The sequence below is a fragment of the Rhea pennata genome, chromosome 6, assembly GCF_028389875.1.
Source record: "Rhea pennata isolate bPtePen1 chromosome 6, bPtePen1.pri, whole genome shotgun sequence".
NCBI lineage: Eukaryota > Metazoa > Chordata > Aves > Rheiformes > Rheidae > Rhea > Rhea pennata.
Window position 1 is genome coordinate 13,272,772 of NC_084668.1, and position 20,024 is coordinate 13,292,795.

The 20,024-nt window shown below is 39.2% G+C and overlaps 1 protein-coding gene across 6 annotated transcripts in view; it reads left to right on the forward strand.

Moving 5' to 3' along the window:
• Positions 1-20,024, forward strand: part of CLASP1 (cytoplasmic linker associated protein 1) — a 189,457-nt gene that overhangs the window by 152,322 nt on the left and 17,111 nt on the right. For 4 of the 6 annotated variants that reach the window (XM_062578537.1, XM_062578541.1, XM_062578540.1 and 1 more), the window contains 6 exons: positions 3,737-3,880; positions 5,345-5,451; positions 14,435-14,585; positions 15,728-15,974; positions 16,724-16,917; positions 18,612-18,740. In XM_062578537.1, the coding sequence (XP_062434521.1) occupies positions 3,737-3,880; positions 5,345-5,451; positions 14,435-14,585; positions 15,728-15,974; positions 16,724-16,917; positions 18,612-18,740 (972 nt within the window). The remainder of the gene's footprint in view (positions 1-3,736; positions 3,881-5,344; positions 5,452-14,434; positions 14,586-15,727; positions 15,975-16,723; positions 16,918-18,611; positions 18,741-20,024) is intronic. The other 2 variants (XM_062578539.1, XM_062578542.1) reach the window with 1 other exon arrangement.

Here is a 20,024-nt window from a genome sequence, read left to right on the forward strand (position 1 = left end):
AATAATGAAGTTACATAAGTGATCCCTTTCAAATGATTCAACAACCTGACATTGAGCCAGACCGCCTCACTATCATAGCCAGCCTCTGAAGAAACCCCAGTGAATTCAGCCTAAGCCAGCAGAGAACAACGTCATTAAGATTTGGTGACCTATAGGGTCTACATTAATTGTCACTGAAAGGAGAGGGATTAGTATTCCACAGTAATGGCAGAGGGACATAAAGGCAAGGGGAAGTTCAGATACTGCTCTTTCTTCAAGTATAGTATCATCAAGCATGAGTGCTGCATGGGGAATGTTTGTGTATTGAGTACAGAAATAAGGGGTTTTTGATTGCTTGTTTTTGATTTATTTATGCCTTGAATAATCTAATGAAATAGGAGCCAAGAGTTTCAGAAATGACTAGTGATTCTGAGATCATTAAATGTCCTCTAGTCACAAGCTGAATAGCAACAGAGTTAAAATTGTAAGAAACATTATTTGTGGAAGATGTCCTTTGACTAGATAGATGTAGATTAAGTAAATGAAACTTTAAAAATTATGAAGTGTATGCAGATCCAGGTAGCAAAATGATGCTTTTCATTAGTGAAATAAAATTAACTGTATTGAACTGGAAAGTATTGCAAGACTGAAACTTAGAGCACATTATAAATGTGATTTCAAGCCAGTGTGGACCTTTCAGCTGTTAAGGGCAGTGGGATCTGTGTTCTTGATTTTATGGTAGCAGGGGCAAGGCCTTTAAATTTTAAATCCAAAGCAAGAAATCATGGCTGAACTTTCAGATAATAGCTTTTACAAAGCAGTTTTTGTCTGAAATAAACCTGCAAATACAATTGGATGGATGAGGAATTCTAAAAGAACACAGCAAAAGTGAACCCACATAGGTTCGGTGTTGCCTTTGAGAGCTTTACTGGAGCACAGCTCATGGGCCGTAATACTTCTTGACTTTATTTCAAAAAATGTAGACTCTAGTTCTGTTTTTTTTCAGGCCTCATAAGCGTTGTGAGCCAGTTCAGTGCTCTGTTCAAAGCCCAGTGATCTAATTGCAGGCCACAACAAGGCTACTAAAGAATGCTTAATGTACACAAAATGCTGGCAGACAGCCCTGAAAACAAGCTGTAGTTGGTGCAAAGAGGGAAGAAGGACAACAGTCCTGTTTTCATTAAAGTCAAGACCAAAAAAAGAAAGAAGAAGAAAAATTAAGTGACTTCTGGGAGCAGAAAACTCCCTTATATTCCTCTAATGCAACATCTATATTATCAATGTGTATATATCAGGGCTAAACTGTACCAGTTGGGGAACTGTCCACTTCAAAATGAAGTCACAGAATCGCAAAGTCTCTGGTGCAGCTTGGAAGATCTTGCTCAGAGATGTGATGCTTCTTAGATCAGATCTCTCTGGCACACAGCAGAAGCTGAATCCAGCATCACTCTTGGAGCACACTTGCTTTTGTGTGTGTCTTGCTCTTTTTTACACAGGATATCTCCAAGGATGACCTTATTACTAGCCCATCTGTGGGTGATGTCAGGGACAGTAAGGTATCTTGCATCCTGCCCTACCTTGCTGTAAGTTGGGCAGCTGCTGCCTTACCAGCCCATCTCTCTGGATATTCCAGTCTCTGAGCAATCTCTCAACTTAAGAAGCTTCTTGATCAAGTTTCCTGTTTTTGTCATCTTAATGAACATGAGATCTGCTTGTTCTGGCACAGATGTGTGTGTCCATTTTCTAACCATCCAGGATATGCATGACTGCACAAATGGGAATGTACTTTGGCATGACTGTCACTTTGCATTCAGTTCAACATGCTGATTGCTGTTCTGAGATCTCGTTTGCCATGATTTTTTATTGCCGAAAATATTATTACTGGTGAAAACTTAAATGTCTTAGATCAAACTATACAGAAGTATACATCCTTGGTGGGTATCAGGCAGAGTTGCCTGAAACGCAGGTCATAGGAGGGTAGATAGAGTCTGGAGTTAAGAAAACCATGAGAATTCTCTCCCCATCTTTCATCCTTGGATTGTTAGTGTTAAATGAATAATGTTATATTATGTTTCAGTTTAAGTCAATGGGAGTTTTGGCAGGAGACAGCATGATCTATTTGGAGTGAAGAGTCTGGAAGACATGAAGTTCATGGCAGTCCTGGGTAGCCCATTGACCTTCGGGTGCCTCAGTTGCCTTGGCTGTACGAAAAGAATGCTGCTTACCAGACTTTGAGATCTACAGATGGAAAGTGTTCTTTAAGTACAAAGCTGTGTTACTGTGAATGAGCCAGATGAGCAGAAGGATCAGTATAGCTTGAATTGCAGTTTGCACACTGAAACAATGAGGCACTTTCATTCCTTTCCACTATGAAAGAGTTTCTGTGTGCTGAAGTTCATCTGCTAGTGGATTCCACTTTACAGGGAACTGCAGATACACTTAATTACTGCAACTTTAAAAATACATTATTTATTAAAAGTGCCTTCTCCTTTGAGAACAATGAATGTACAGTTATCACCACAATAGTGAATTATATTTTTAACGCACTTTTAAGTTATTCTTTGTTTTTAGGAAGCTTTGGAAAGTTCCAGAAAGGTTCAAATACAAGTGCTATTCCTAAGCCTGAATGCTGCTCCAAAATTGGAGCACATGCCCCTCTTCTTACTCTGAGACTAAGCTACTGCTTTGTATCCAAATACGTACCCTGGAGGTTGGTGTGTCAACGGCTACCCCCAGTTGGGAAAGGTGGTGCTGCAGAGTCCATCATGGAGGTTCTTCACCATTGCTTCATGTGCCCTATTATTTAACTCAGTTTTTATGGTATCTTTGCATATATTCTCAAATCAAAAGTGTGTGTGGGGGGGGGGGGGAAGCAGAAATGGTGCCATTCCCATGGGCTGTGTGCTGCTGGGAGAATCTGGTTAGGAACATGTGATGTCAATTACTCTTGCAGATCTGCACTCAGTGATTTATACTGTTTTCGTTTCCATTTGATTCCATTGTCTTAGTTCAGGATATGCAGAGCTGTATGTTTGCTGATGGAATTAGCGGAGATCCTGTTCTGGCAGTAGGGTGAGACCCTACCCAGTGAAATTAATGGTAAAATTTCCAATTGTTTCAGCAGTACTGTAGTTTCACTTAGTGACTTCGAGGAGTCTATATTTGCTCCCTCCTGGGTGAGGGAAAGATCCCTCTTGCTGTCCCAGTAGATCTTCCACCTGAGCTAGGGGCTTGTGTTGTTCTATCAGCCTCCATGGCTGATAGGAAAGAGGGGCAAGCAGAAGCAGGGAGTCTCTATCTGAAACAAATTTGGATCCTTGGGAAGAAGAGAAGTTGAGTAGAAACAAAAACTAGTCCCTTTTACGCTTAGAAGGTATGGGAATAGCAAATTACACTCCTAGATTCTTCATACTTATCTGATTTGAGCTTCTGGCTTTATTTTTGATTTCTATTAATTTTTGCAGTAACTTATTCAATGGAAATGAGTATACAGGACAGGAGGACTAGCTGTGAATCTCTGTGTACACCTGAGAAATTCATATAAATGCAAAAATGTATTATAGACTGTAGGAACTTAAAAGTTAACGTGATAGTTAATATCTCCTTGTGACACATCCAAAATATGCTTTTCTCATGTAAGCATCATCTTTTTAAATGAAAAGCTTGTATCATTTATCAATTTAAGATTGTTCCAAACAGAACGCATATTCAGAGAATAAAAACTAACCATCCTTTTCTTTTTTTTTTTCTTTTTCAGGCAGCACAAATAGTCCTGATTTCTCTTTTTGAATTGAACACTCCCGAGTTTACCATGTTACTTGGTGCCTTGCCGAAAACATTCCAGGACGGTGCTACCAAGCTCCTGCACAACCACCTCAAGAACTCCAGTAACACCAGTGTGGTGAGACCCTTGTCTCTGCAATAGCAGAGCCCTAAAGACAGCGGCTAATTGATAAGCTATTGCAGATGCTCAGTAGCAAGACTGTCACCTTACTTGAAACAATATTGCAGGAAAGGATTCTGTTTGATGTTGCTTTTGTAGGGACCGTTAAAACTAAAAGCTTGGTTATTTTTTAGTTTTTAAAACCATCACAACCAAAGCAGATTTTTTTTTTAAAAAGAACGTGATGTGGAAGTGAGGCTTGTATTTTCAAATCAGTGTGCTTTTGAAAATCATGCCTTTTGCTAAAACAGAGGCCCTGATCCCACAGATTTTTCTGAGTGTAACACTAGCATCAACATCAGTTCAATAGCTGATATATTGTGTGCTAAGAAGTTTGCAGACTGTTTGGTGTGATCTAATAGCTCCCTTCAGTCTGTAACTATTATCCTAAGTTTTTGTTTTTTTCATGAAGCTCTAGCCTATTTTTATATCTCTGAAGGAAGGTGTTAGTAGATGAGAACCCAAGTGTGTTTCTAAACTGCCTTTTTTCTCAAGGCAGCAAGGATTAGAGTATTGCCTTGTTTGTGCAAAAATTCTGTAAAATTTTGGGGAATTTGAACCCTCCCATCTGAGCACGTGCATAGAGACAAGTAGATGTTTGTTAAGCTAGAACTGCAGCATTAGGCTTCTAGGAGGAAGGGCTAGATTTGCTAGTCCCTCCACTTTGTTCAACTTCCTATTGTGTGAAATGAGTCAGAAATGGGAGTATTTTGCAGTGATATAATGATTATGCAGGCCAGTGGAAAATAATAAATCATATTGCTAACTTATACTCCTAACAAGCACAATCAGAACGCTTTAGACAATGTGGAAAATAGCTGCGTAATTAAATTGCTAAATTGCCAGAGTAATAGTCTGCATGCTTTGGAGTATGGAGAAAAGTGTTTGAGGAACCGGGTAACTGGATTGATAAACCATTTCCCTGGCATTACTACAGGCCATCCACACAGCATGGTTCAAACTACAGGTTTTGTGGACTGTAGAAAGATGCACATGTGCTTGCTTGATTCTCAGAGCAGTCCCTTTGAGAGCATGTTACTGTCTACACAAAGCATGGCTTTCAAAGCACTCCCCCGAAAAAAACACTTGCACATTTTGGGCGTGCACACTTTGAAGCATAGCTGCAGTAGGGCACATGAGCTTTGTGCCTGAGCCTTATGTGAGCTTTGAAAGGTGACTTGCTTGGGGTTAAAAATATCATAGAGCTTCTTACTGGAGAAAAGCCCACATTTGCTGTGATTTGCTTCTGCACTTGACTCTGTCAATTAGTACTGCAGATTCTTAGGTCAAGAGCCATCATCAAAACTAGACTAAGCTTGCCCAGGGCAAATAAAGGGAACATTTGGACTTGTTGTTTTTGTTGTCCTTTTGCTTGTGTATTGTAGCATACTGCTAATGCCTGTCTTCCTGCTCCTTTGCCAGGGTTCCCCCAGCAATACCCTTGGTCGAACTCCTTCCCGGCACTCCAGCAGCAGAACCAGTCCCTTAACTTCACCTACCAATTGTTCCCATGGTGGACTGTCTCCAAGGTAATGTGGCGGGTTAATTAAAGCACTAACAAAATCTTAAAGGATTTCAACATTCAACATGAGCATGTATTTCCAGAATGACTCATTTTCAGAACAGATAAAGACCAAAAATTTATAGTGATTTCTCTTAATGAACAGGGCTTGAACGTGATAATATATGATTAGTATTTGACTTCTATGTTCCAATCTGTGTTATCTGTGTAATCTTAGTTTCTTTTCTCATAATTTCACATTTTCTTTCACGATGAGCCCTTCTCCAGAATCACACTTCTGGGTCCAGCAGAGGTAATATTAAATGGCAGCATTAAAAACCAGGGGTCTTTAGGTTGCAAACATTACAAAGCAGATGAAGGTATTCAGATGAGCATTTCAGGTTGTGCCTATTTTTCAGGTGTACCCTTGTGCCCAGTTAGTTCAGCTGACTCTATAGTGCTCCTGCTGCCCTTTTATGGTTTGCGAGGATGCAGAACAAGCAGAGGTAGTGATCCTGTTTCAACCATGAACACTTCTTAAATCCCCCTCTTGGTTGCTTCTTGGCAGAGCAGAGGCCTGGTCCTCTGGAGAGCAAGTCTGTTGCAACCAGGAGTTTTTCTGAAGCCGCAGATGCCATTCTAGAATATATTGATCCATTCCAAAGCCTTTTATCTGAGCAGACACAGACTCTTAGATGTTGGGAACATACATGTTTTGGTCCCAGAAAAACTTAGAATAGAGGAGATGTGGATTTAAACAGTGTGCTTTAGGGGAATAGAATTTCTGAATAAAGTGTTAGGTTTGATTTCATGCTGGGAAAGCTTCAGAGCTACTGCTGCTGTTTGCTGTCCCTGCTTCTACCTGGGAGATCATTTCCCTTTGTCATAGAATAGGCAGAGGGAAACATGCTCGGCAAGAACTGCAGTTCGTCGTCCAATATAAAAAGCCTGACCTTAAACTGAAATCTGTTCATCAGCCCTGTTGTAATGTGCTAAAGCTTATCTGGAGGGATGCTTAGATGTAGGAATTTCCATGTGTCAGGAAAAAAGTAAATTTTTAGTCTTCAAAGAGAAGTTATACTAGTGTCAGTGGCATATCAGGGGCATACAGGGCCTCCTGAAAAAATTCTGGATATCTGAATACACCTTTGTGCCCCTAAATCTGTTACAATTGAAAACTAGTCTGAGAAATTGAAAGCCAAAGTAGAGGTTGCATACTATAATGTTTCCCAAAAAAAAAGTCTCCTTAAGGAAATAAGAAGTGTAGAAGGGGAAAATTTCAGGGGAAATTCAATAATGCTACTTCCTTTTTTCCTAGTTTCAGGTGGGTTGGCCCTTCTGATTTTTGAAATTATAAGTTGTAATCTGTCTCCTTGTGGTTATGTTGTGGCTTCACTGGCCATGCTTGCAAGTGGCACTTGATTTTTAAATCTGTGACCTTATGCCATTCTCTTTTGGGTTTTGCCATTGTAACACAACTCTTTTTTGTCACTTCCTCACTCCTCTTGAGTTTGTCTTTGCATTCTTCTTGCCTCTTGATTTCAGGATGCATGTATCAAAAAGTTGATTAAAAGCTTTCAGCTTACGTTCAGTATTTCACTGTTGCTGTTTTCTAGAGGTGTTTTCTATGTAATATAGTCACAAGGAGTAGCTGGAGAGGGCATGGGAGTCTAAAGCTTTCTACCATTAAAAGATGGCAAGACCAAAACTGTCACTGTGTCCGGGCAGTTTCTTTCATAGACAATCATACCTTCAGCTTCCTGTGGAGTTCCTGGAGATGCTGATCCAAAAGTTGAGATGTCTGTTCAAGTAGTGTGTCTCATTTCTTTACTGGATTTAGTTATTCAAGAGTGATGTATAGAAACTACTCTATAATGACAAGTGAAGGTGAAAACTGCTGCAAACACCACTAAAAATAGTCAGTGAAAGGGTTACAGCTGGGTTTTTGGGGGATATGGTGGCAGGTTTTTTTTAGGTAGACCCTGAACAGTGTTAGTAGCTGCAGGTTTTACCTCTAGCAGAAATAATGGCAAGTATGACAAATTTGTGGCGGTAGTTTCTCATGGTCTGCTGGATTGCACCCTCTTGAAGGTGGCTTGTGTTAGCACTGTTTGAGCATGGCCCTGACTTACAGAACAAGGGGGAGTTTAGCTCTGTTTTTGAAGTAAATATGCTCCTCTTAAGGAGAGGGAAAAAAAAAGGGGGCTTTGGAAGATGTGCTAAAAGGTCATGGGAAGGAAAGCATACTGCAGTACCACAAATGGTATTTGTATGGATGCTTCTGTGTCAATGTTTCCATTATAAAATCTTGTGATTTGCAGTTCATCTGTGATGTGAAATGTGACTTTTTAATCTCTCTTAGCCTGAAAATAAGCATGAGCATAGCCGAAAATAAGCAGTATCAAAGGATAAAGATTCCCCCTATTTCTCTATGTAGCCCTGCTTTGAAACCAGACGTGGCTTTAAATTGTAAGGGCCCCTTTCCCAAAGGGAAAGTTCTTAATGCCAGCCTTCGTTTTGGAGATGACATTTTCCTTTGGGTTTGCTATTGATGCACAAATTGGAGGGGTCATGTACAGAGATGTATTTGTCTATACTGGGAGTTCTAACAGTCCATGAAGAAAAGAGTTGGTGGTCCAGCAGGAATATAAAAATGCTGTGCGGCATAGCTGCTCTCCCCACGTACTGATAATGTCGGGGGCATATCCTTAGCTAGCTTTAAGCAACAAGGCTTCACTGGTACTGACTGTCTATAGTAGCTATATAAGCCATTGCCCTTAGATCGTGGTGTTTCTCCCATATTATTGCCATCGCAATTGATTTTCTGTTTTTTGTGTGTGCATTTGAGCTGTCTGGATTGATTCAATGATCTGGTTGAACTGGACTTTGCTGATGCCAATAGCTAACTTGCTGAGCGAGGTGATAGTGTGTGCTCAGGTATTCCCTGATGTTAGTGTCTTCAGAAGGGTAACTTGCTCACAGGGCCTTGGACAAAGTTGTTCCTCCTCCTACTTTCATTTACTTCATCCAGTCCTGCTTCACGATCATTGGAAAGTATCCAGTACGTGTACTTCCATGCATTTATATTGGCTTTTGTTGTCTTGATGATCTTGGTTTTAGGGGAGAGGAATTATGGAGAAAAGATCTCTTCTGGAGAAGAGCAGCGAGAGAGGACACTTTGGAGGGTTGAAAACAGTAATAAAAATACCCTTGTGACAGAGAAGAAAGAATATTTTGTGGGCAATGATGAGATGAATGGTTTGAGTTTGTGTTGGGCAGAGAAAATCTGAGATTTAATAAGTAATGTAGTATAATAAAAAAGGAAATACTAAGTTGTGAATTTTTCCAGCATAAGAATACCATTTTGATTGTGAAATGATCTTCTGTAAACTAAAATGTGGCATGTAAGTTGTGAATTTATCTGGAATTTCTGGGGATATTTGAAGGACTAATATCAAATGAGTGGGTTTGCACTGCAATTTCTGCCTTTATTGACAGTCCAGAAACATGTCTACAATGCTTTTATAGTCTTTTATAGTTCATTTCACTGCTAGATCTTTAAGCAACTTACAACAACTGTATTGATCATCTTTTTATCTAAGCTGTGAAAACTGAGACTTGAATGAGAAAGACTAGCATCAGCTGGAATCTCATTTCTGCGAACTCTAATTGAGAAATAAGTCACACTAAATAGGAGCACAGCAATGTAAATGAAGGCAGAATTTAGCTTGTTTTGATATAGTTTACATTATTAAAAGAACAGATTTCATCTTTTAAAGCTCTCTAGAGGAAATGTATCAAAATAACAAATAAAATTACTATCTTTCTATGTAAGTTTAGGTGCTTTTTCTCACTGAAAATAGGAAATGCCATTAAACATAAATTTTGATAGTTCTGGTATTAAGTTGAGTAAGGAAAAAAATTAAAATAAGCCACCCACCTTATACAGTAAGGACAAGTGTTTGGTGGCCCATTTGCAGGTAGGTGAGATCTGAGGTGTGGGATTCCTAATGAGCAGCCTTGTCTGGTGTGTTTCTGTAACAGTTGTTCATAATAGCTATGTGCTTTGCTTGCCGGTTAACGAGAGAATTTCTTGACACCACTCTTCAGATGAGTTTTCAACTGGCATTGCAGCTATTTGCACTAGAGCAATTCTTGATTTGTTTGCCATTCCTAGTCTTACAGCATCTTTCACTTATGCATACGCAAATATGACTTTCCAGGATAGTGTGCTTAAGCTTAATAGAAACAAAGTAGTATCCTGAATACTCCACCAGCTCAAGCATCTAGATTGTCATTTAGAAGATGGTTTGGGAAATCCATGTAGTGTAAAGGCAGCAGGGTAAAAACGAAGGCCTGTATTTTGCACAATTTTGCACAGCATTAGATGTGCTAAATGCGCCATATCAAACGGTGACCGAAAGGGCTTCATAGAAGTTTGAAGAGAAGCCTGAACTAGCTTTGAGGCTTTGCAGGGAGCTGGGTTTCATTTAGTCTTTTCAGGTTTGCTGGGACTTTGACTAAGCCCCTGATTTGCATGATACATTTTTGCTCGGGACTGACTTTCATATTCTGCACATCTGGGGTCAATTTGAATCTGACGAAGTAAATGTCTCTTAAGCCCTGCGAAAGCTCAGTGCTTGTTGATTGTGGAGGGATTGCAGGTTCTTAGTAGAAGCACCTGGTGCCAAACTTTACAAGCTACCCTTGGGTATCTGATTAAAGTTCAACTCCAACTCTTTTCTTCCAGGGAAATTCTGCTGCTTGCAAGTACCTGTGTAGAGTGAGAATCCAGACATGGTCAGAGGTGGTTCAACTAGAACAGTTTAAGAATTGTTTGTAGAGGCTGTGTCCATATATGCAATTTATTGGTTAGGACGAGCAGGGACTATTTTTTGTGTGAATGATATCATTATATTAGAAATAAGGGGAAATTAATAATAAAGACCAAAGCAATGACTTGTGTGGCTCAATGGAGTATTCTTGTTTAATTTTGTTTCTATTAAATTTCTCTCTCTCTTTTTCCAAGGCAGCATGACAGCACTAAGCCACTCAGATTATAGTTTCTTTTTTTTTCTCCCTCTCCTTTCTCTGTTTTCTCTCTTTCGTTTCTCCTCTGATCACTGCAGTCGGTTCTGGGGTTGGAGTGCAGACGGGCTGTCGAAGCACCCCCCTCCCCTTTCTCAGCCTAACTCCATCCCCACTGCTCCTTCCCACAAGACTTTCAGACGCTCTTACTCTCCCAGGTAACAAGCTACCTGTTAAACCAACTTGTCTGAGGTGTCACAGTATTATTTACCTTTCACACAACAAAACTCATTCAAAGTGGGGCATGAGATTTCCAGAGTGTCTGACTGAAAAAGGCAACAGGATGACGTTAGTTTTCAGAGAGGACAGATGGCAGTCAGCCCTTTGTTTGCTCTGTAGGGAAGATGTGGCATGAAAGCGGAAAACCTCAAAGTTTTCCAGATTATTTCTCCCTGCCATGTTTTGTGAATGGGTTTCACAGTTGGGTTCCAACGCAGAACACAGCTGAGCACTTTTTGCGGGGGCTGGTTGTGTTATGACCGTGTGGGCAAGGTCTTTCAACTTAAATACCCTGTGCAAGCTGCATATGAGTACATTCAAATAGGCACTGATCTCCTAGTAATTTTGTATATTCTGTAGTTAATGTCCTTGCAATGCTGAGGATGAACCTTGTCTTTATGATTTTACCCACTGCTTCCATAGTGTGATGGTGCAATGTCATGGAAAATTGTAGTATTGAAATTAAAATGGTAGTATTAAGTGTCCTTGCCACAAAAGACATCAAACAGCTATTTGCTGCTAATCTTGAAATCTCTTCCTCCTCCTGTGGCCTCATGTTTTGTACCTGGGTGTATATGGGGCTTTAATCACTAGACTGGTCTAAATCTGTATACTGATTTTAATCAAAAAACTTTTGAATCTAAATTGAATTAATCAGACCCATCTCTAAGTTAGCTGCTTTAGATTTTGTAATTTTATACCTTGCCAGCAGTATTTCTATGGATATTCTTTCTTCTGCTTTGAATATGGCTATTGTCTAAGGAAGGACTACATCGTCTTTCCTTGATGCAAGAAAGCTGAAACAAAGCAAAACAAATGGTTCCTTAAGGGCTTAAAATCTGAGAACGTGTGACATCTCCTGAGACAGAAAATAGAACCCCGTAATCTGTATCTCTGTGCATACATGCAGGTTCTAAATGTTAAATATGTATTCTGACTTTTGAGAAACTGAGAAACAAATTGGGTTAAACTGGTTAAGAATTGATTTTCTTTTTTCTTTTTTTTTTTTTCCTTCCTTCTTTCATTAATCCCACATTGAAGTTTGGAATTACTTGATGCATATCCCAGCCCTGAGCCTGAAACTGCAAAGTTACTGTGTACTGCTTGAAGATGCTAAACTGTTGATCACTTGGACATAGTTTGGGTTGGAAACTGAATAATAATTTAAGGAAGTAAAATGCATTTCATATCAGATCAATAAATTGAAAAATTGTATCTTGATAAACTTAGAGAGCTGTATTGTCTTAATGCAGCATAAGATGGAAAATAATACTGTGACATCCCTAAAAGCTGCTCATCTCTACTCACTTCTTATTCATCCCATGACTCTCCTAGTTTCCTGCATGGATTTTTTTTTTTTTTTTTTTTTGTGACTCTTTTTCCCCTGGAAGGTGGGTGTAGTTTCATTGTATTTTTTTTTTCCTCTTCCTCCCCTGACATCATGTTGTCTATGAAGTATTCCAGCACTCATACTGGCAGTAGATGTGTTTGTGTACATGTAAAACTTTATTCTGTATAAAATACAACAATAATGGGATCACTTACACAGGCTTACTGTTAACGTACAAGATCAAGAATCTTTAGATTTTATTAAACTTTGGTTTTGTGCTTTGAAAAACCATCAGATCACGTGCTCCTCAAGTTTCGTTGTTCTTTGTTCAGAACTTGCCTAAGTCTTTTAGAGTCTGTACTTTGATCTATGTTTTGGGAGTTTGGGGAGCAGTGTAAGGGCAAAATTTGCCCTGAAGAAAGTAGTGGTTATAGCAGAAGACTGACTGTCAGTATTCCTGCAACTCTTTATCAGTTCTGTCATGCATTTCCTTGTGTGACCTTTGGTAAGCAGTTTCATCTTCTGGTATGGGTATACAGTTAAAAGTCACATGTATACCTTCTAGACTGATGATTTAATTGCTTGCTTAAATTTTGAGTGAAGAACCTGTTGAAATTTTTGGATTAAACATATCTGAGCTCAATATTAGTATTTCCAAGATGATATGAAACAAAAGTTGTCCCATTCATGTCTGATACTGACAAAGTTTTTAAAAACTGTCTTTGCTTTTCTTTATCTGGAAAGCAATCACAGTGTATTAGCGTCATTCAGTCTGAGAGGCCCCCCAAATACTCTGATTTGGGTACATTTATAAACAGCTCTTGTTTCCTGGTCTTAGTCTGTTGTTTAAATGGTTTGTTTTTCTTCCCAGCTAGGCCCTTCCTGACAGACACTGTTTGAAGTTTGGGAACTGTTCTTTGGTTTCTTTGCCAGAATACATTGTGCCGGTGCTTGTGTGATTGTAAAGCAAGCGTGTTGCTTGGAAGCCAAGGATTATGGCTATTTTCAGTGTGTGCTAATCCCAAAGAAATCAGGCAGCACCAGTCTTATCCTTTGTCTGAAGTTCTTGAGCTGCTTCCAGAAAGTCGTAGTTCTAGATAATTAATATCCTACTTTTAGTTCTATTGAAAATAAATAGCAGTGTACTCAGGATTCAAAAGAGATTTTCTGTTCCTGACTTTGCCACCCACCCACCTCACAGGGAATCTTCCTTTTGTAGAGAAGGATCACAGCTCTTTGTTGGGCCATCGTCCTCCAAGCCCATCTTTTCATCCTTCCCAAACTGTCAAGAAATAGTAATTCACCTCTGTAGGGAGCCACTTCTTGCCATTTATTGACGAACAACTTGATGTAAATGTCTTAAATTCTTTTGATTTATTTGCTTCTGGCTTTGTTAAGATCCTACTCTGTTAAGATCCTAGACTTCCCTAGAGAAATTGTTCTTAGTTACTGGGTCTCTTCATAAAAATCTCTTTTGGAAAACTGGCTTAGTTATACAAGCTCAACTTCCCCCTGCATAGAGCAGTATTGCCAATAATGTCTTTTAATTTTATTTTCTCTGAGTGTGTAGGAGCTTCTCTTCCTAGCCACATCTTTTATATCGTCTGTCCCAACATGGCAGACACTTTTTTCATGGAACTTAATTTTGGATAACTCAATAAGGAAGCCCCAAACTTGTGTCTTTACACTGTTGAGGAATTTCTAGCCAGCTGGCTGCAAGAAAGCATCAGATCTGAGTGAGAGTTTCCAAATTTAGATGCAATACTAAAATGCTTTTACTGTCAAGGCATCATGCAAGTGGTTCTGTTTTTCCTATTCTGTGAATGAAAACTGGAGTAAGCTAGACTAAGCTTTATTTCAAGGTACATTTTTCTTTCCATTTAGATCCTGCATATTTGAATCCATAGACAGAGTATACTTGACATATGAAACTTCAAGCTAAATTTCATCGATTTCATTTCCACCAGCTGTCACAACACTTTGACTTCAGGTTCATTTTAAATATATATAAATATATATTTAAAAAAAATTCCCCCTTCTCAATAACACCATTACCATGCTGGGGGGATAGGTTTCTGGTTCTTACAGAAGCTAAGACACTTGCTACTGTGGAATGTAACAAATGCTGGGCCTGATTTCCCCTCACTTACAGTAGTATAACTCCATTGATTTTGGTGGAGCTTCTCCTACATTTACCCCAGTCTGAGGGGACACTCAGACCTGAAGTCTGCTTGGATTCCATCCATATGTTGTTACAAGTCACCATTAGAAACAGTACGCCGAATCATCCGTTTCCAACTTGGCATTTGTTTTGTTAGGAGTTAAAGTTGATTCCAATTTCATCTGTAACATTTCATATACGTTTGGTCTTTAGTATGCTGGATTATGACACGGAGAACCTAAATTCTGATGAAATCTACAGCTCTCTTCGTGGAGTCACAGAAGCAATTGAAAAATTTAGTTTCCGTAGTCAAGAAGACCTGAATGAACCAATCAAACGCGATGGAAAGAAAGACTGTGACATCGTAAGTATTTGATTAATGTCTGGGTTCAGGTGACATTTTAAAGCACTGCTTTCAAACCGGGCTTTGAATTGTTAGTGTCCAAAGCCTAGATACTCTTTCTGTTTTTCTTTTTTTTTTTTTTTTTTTTTTCCTTGCAAATGGCTTTTGCTCATTGGATACTGAATTCTTATTCCTAAATTATTGAGTCCCAGGTCTGTAGTCTCTTGGTCACCTCAAACTCTATTTAATCTTCTGTGAGATGTGCTCTGAATGAGTCTTCTGTAAGAAGAAATCAGTGTTAGTGTTTCTCAGCCTCAGCATTGCTCAATGATGACTTTTTTGTGGAACGTGTGTAATGGAGAAATGCTTTTTTTTTTTTTTTTTTTTTTTTTTTTTTTTGTATTTAAATACACAGCTGATTCCCCCCACATCTTGTAATTCATACATAGGAAGGCCCTATAACCACTTTGACTGCCTGACTGTTATGGTACCTTACGCTGTGTGAATGGTTGCAGTTATCTGCCATGGGAGATGCCACCTGTTTTAATGAAACATGTGGGCATCAGAATTTACAGGAGTTGTAAGGAATATTGTTTTTTCCTCCTACCTGGACAAACACAAGTTTAGGTTAGTAGATTAACTCATCCTTCAAATCTAAAAAGTCTTTAATGGTCCAAGATGTCTTTTCTTTGGGACTCTCCTATTGTTTGTTTGGTAATAGCTTGCTAAACACCATCCAGGTCCCTTTATCAGTGCGGTTGTGAGGTTTTTTGAGAAGGCTATTGCTTTGATTCCCTTTTAAATAAAAGAAGCCCCTTTTCATCTGCTGCTGGTAATTTCCTTCTTAGAATGCTGGTATTGCCCCAGAGCTTGTTTACGTTTTTTTGACAGCCTGTACAATTTTAGGAATTCGGTTAAATTTAGGAATGGTAGCATTGCTTGTTGTGTTGTCCCTGTGCTTGTGAGATTTTTTTTGAAACGGTGTTGTTTACATGAGTAAAGGAAAGAGGAGATAATCTGAGTTTTAGTGAAGTAATTAGGTATGTGTAAAGGATTCTTTGCAAAATTGATAATGTATCTTCGTATTGATGGGCTTCAGAAGATTGCAGCTTCTCCTCGAGTTTGAATATTCTCGCATCTTTTCTGTCTGCCTGCTTCTCCAGGTGTCTCGAGATGGTGGCCTTGCAGTGCCTGCCAGTGACGTCCGCGGCAGCAGTGACATTGTGGAAGGGGGAAGGATGGCTCTAGATAACAAAACCTCCCTTCTCAACACTCAGCCTCCCCGCGCATTTTCGGGGCCCCGTGCTCGAGAGTACAATCCCTACCCTTATTCCGATACGATTAACACTTATGACAAGACTGCCCTGAAGGAAGCAGTGTTTGATGATGACATGGATCAGCTTCGGGATGGTTTGTATCTGTATCTTGTAAAACTGCAAGCGGCTTGTTCTGTTCTTGATGTATTTATATATGTGTAGTGCTCTCAGATACAGGTCTGTGTAAAGATATGTTGTGTTTTACTTTACACCTGAGATGAGGCTTGGCACGAAATACTCTGTGTTCTCATGTGACAGTTGAACCTGATATGGGGCTTTTGAGAAAATTTTATACCACAATTTGTGCGTTTTTGCCTATAGAGTTTACATCAAACTACTCCCTTAAGAGTCCAAGCTAAGTGTATCTCCAGGGACCATGTTTTGTGGACCTTCTATTCTTTAGAACTGAAACCACTCACTAGGTTCATAACTTGTTAAGTGTGTTTCACTATATGGAAATGATGCTGCAGCTTCACTTTATTCCTTAGCAGTATGTTGATGAGTCACTGTACTGCGATCTAAGGAACATACTTTGGGTGTGTAAGTCTAGGACAAACTGTAGCAATTCTCATCTTGTAGAATTAATTATTGGAATTGAATGAAATTCAATCATCATTTCTTCCTGGTTTGTTAGAAGCCATGTAGATTCATGAGCTGTGAGATGAACTCGGGTGAAATTATGGGTTTGTCAGATCCTCTTTCCTGCTTGATTGAGGCCACCTGGAATTTGGTGCCTTTTTGGGGGGCCTGTTACACACACTTTGTTCTGCACAGGGTTAGTAATCTTAGTGCCTTTTGATCTTTTACTCGTTTCCCCAAATGACTTGCTGTCGTTTGTCCTAGAAGTACCCATTGACCATTCTGATTTGGTGGCTGATCTTCTGAAAGAGCTCTCTAATCACAACGAGCGGGTGGAGGAACGGAAAGGAGCCCTCCTGGAACTGCTGAAGATCACGCGGGAAGATAATCTTGGAGTCTGGGAGGAACATTTCAAAACCATTCTGCTCTTGTTGCTGGAAACACTTGGAGACAAAGATGTGAGATGAAGATTTTTGTCTTGATTGTCCTGTATATTGCTTTGTCTAGGATGATAGCTTCTCCACATTAAATGAAATCTGTTGCATTTGTATTGCTTGTTATTACTTCAGCATTTCATTAGTGCTAGTGCACTAGTAAAGTTTTCTTGTGAAGGCTGTTGACTTCGCTTTCGTTGTCAGTGTTAAGTGATGAATTTCAAGCTACTCTGAAGTGTACTAAGTTTTTTTCCCTCCCTCCTCAAGTGTTTAGTAACAAGTAGTTATGAAATTGAACTAGAATGAGAAAGGAAATTAATTTAAAAAATAATCAAGGTTTCAAAAATTGTTCTCTTACAAATTAGATGAGTCACTCTAATCCCACCTCCTTCTATCTCCCCCCTGTGCTCCCTAAATCAGAGAGGAGAAGAAAGGCACCCTGGAGCAGATGAATTGCCTCAGAAATTGGAGATGAATATTTCCATTTTTGCTCTGTGTAGGTTAAAGATCCAGGATATTATATGTTATGGGATGAGTCTCTCCTTGCAAAAGCTTTATCAAGAGCAAACTGCTTTTACAGGGGATCTTGTTCTAAACTATTAGAAAGGCTGCACATGTACATATGAGAAAATGTGTACTGCACTGCTGTCAAAGCTTTCTATTTGACAGTAGTTGACCAAAGTAGAAATTTACAGGCTAAACTCTTGCTTTGACTTGTAGGGCCAAAACACGGTAAGACTCACTAAGAGTCAGCACCCTGACTGCTCCTTCAAATCAGAGTCATACTCTATCTGAATGTTATGTTATTTAGGCTTAGAAGTATTTACAGTTCTGTTTTTCCTTTAACCTGATTCAGATGTGTGCTTCTAATACTCTTTGTAAAGTATATGGCACTCTTAAAAACGTACCTTTAGTTCTGAAGTAGTGTAGGTGACTGCTGTTTTCACAGTCACTGTTTGTAGTGTAAACGTGAGTTGCTGTAGTTTCCTACATGTATAATTACAACATCGTCATAGATGTGCAGGAAGATATGGTGGGCTTTATCTAAGCAGCATCGAAAGACTCAGTATAGAGTAAACGAAGTATTCCTCTGTTGAAATAATAGAGTATATTTGGAATGGCCCCAATCAGAAAACCTTAAAACAGTTATAAAAATAAAGCAGATGTTGTAAGTACCTTCTGCTAATGATCTTTTGATACAAAGGATTAATACACAAGTCAGAGTGACTACAATGACTGACTGTCTTGAAAATAATTTCCATAAGACTTACAGGAAAAGTTGACTGACTGCATCTGTATATGAGAAACAGCTTTGACTGTTGCATGATTGGAGCTCAGTTTGTGTGCAAAGCTAAGCAAAAGAGGAGGAGCAAAACAAATACAATCTAAGCTTCTTTGTACGTTCATGTAATACAGGCATGCTACTTTGGGAACAAACTTGTACTTCATTACGAAGAAAGTATAGAATTAAAACCAAAAAAGGAACCATTCTGATTCTTTCCTAGAAAGAGAACAGTCTGTGAGAACAGTCATTTTATGTGAATTTCTGTGCAGTGGGAGCAATGAGACCAACTCAATTTTCAATTTGATTACACTGTTTGCTCTGCCAACTCCAGCAAAGTAAATGCAACTCTTCTGATGGGGTAGGGAGCCATCAGAATTTACTTCAAAGTAGAATTTTGAGAAATGATTTCTAATGTGGCTTTCTCTTGACACAGCATTCAATAAGAGCCCTGGCACTAAGAGTCCTGAGGGAGATCTTACGGAATCAGCCAGCCAGGTTCAAGAACTATGCTGAGTTGACCATCATGAAAACCCTGGAAGCACATAAGGATTCCCACAAGGAGGTGGGTGAACCATGCAGTGTTACTACTGGGAAAGCAGTATGGACCTGCTGAAGAAGTGTGAGGTTTAACAAGTAAACATGTTGACCAATCCTGACAGTAGAATAATTTGATATGAAAGGCCTCCCAAGTATGAAAGGACAGGGTTTATGCTTGTTGAAGCTGGAAATTTTGAGACTGAAACAGCTGTTTACGTGAATTAAGAGCTATCTGAGGTTGTAAGCCATCTTTATCAATTCTTGGGATTATGTTATTTATCTGGGGATAAATGACAAGATGAGGCCCAGCAATGTAAAAGTGCATATTTGATAAGCTTGTGGAGCACCTTAAGCCCATTGTGGTGCTTACATCTGCACAGACAAGGATAAAAAATACGCTGGTGAACATCAAACTAGTGTACAAGTAGAACTGTGTGTGAAAAGACAATGATAAATTTGGGTTATGTTGGAGAATTGGTGGATAACAACAGAAAATGGACAACAAGGGCATCCTGCTGAGAACAACAACATTGGACAGAGGGGAAGAGACAAGGGGAAGGGTGACTTGCATTTTTGTGCTATGAAAGAATTCATATGTGTAAAAGTCAAACGGAAGTATTTGACTACAGTAAAATAAAAGGACATCATAATTACATTTGAAATTGCAGACAACTTTGTAGATTCCAACCTAGATCTTTTCTTCCACCTTCTGCATGTTGCAAGTTTGAACTAAACCCCAAAAAACAGCACGTGAATTCCTGTTTATTTCTGTGATGGCTTTTTTTTAACCAAAATCTTTCCTTTGAAATCTAAGATATTTAATCTTGTCTGCAAAAGGAAAAAGCCTTGTACTAAACCATCAATTTTAGGCATCTCTGGTTAGCTCTGTCTTATGGAAAAGATCGTTGTAGAGATCAGAGCATTGCGTAACTGACAAAGTTACATTGGTTGTACATAGCAGAAACTATATGAAAGAAAAGAAAAACCAAAAAGCACCCATAGGGAAGAAATAACTGAACAGGCTGAAAATGCAAAGGTAGAAAACCTTTAAACCTTCAGTGACTGGGGATTGCCATATTCTGCCTACCGTCCTTTCTCTGATTTAGAGTTTTTGCACTCCTGTCATTTTCAGTTCAGAGTAATAAGCAGCAGTTGTAAATTGATTTTCTGATAAAGCAGTCAGACAAAACATTGTGTTCTGAAGGAGTGCCTTTTATTGGTAGGTTTTCCTGGTTGCATACTTCTCAGCTCACCTTGACTCAGTGCCCTTGTATTTTTTTTTCCTGAAAGTTCTCCAGAACTGCTATTT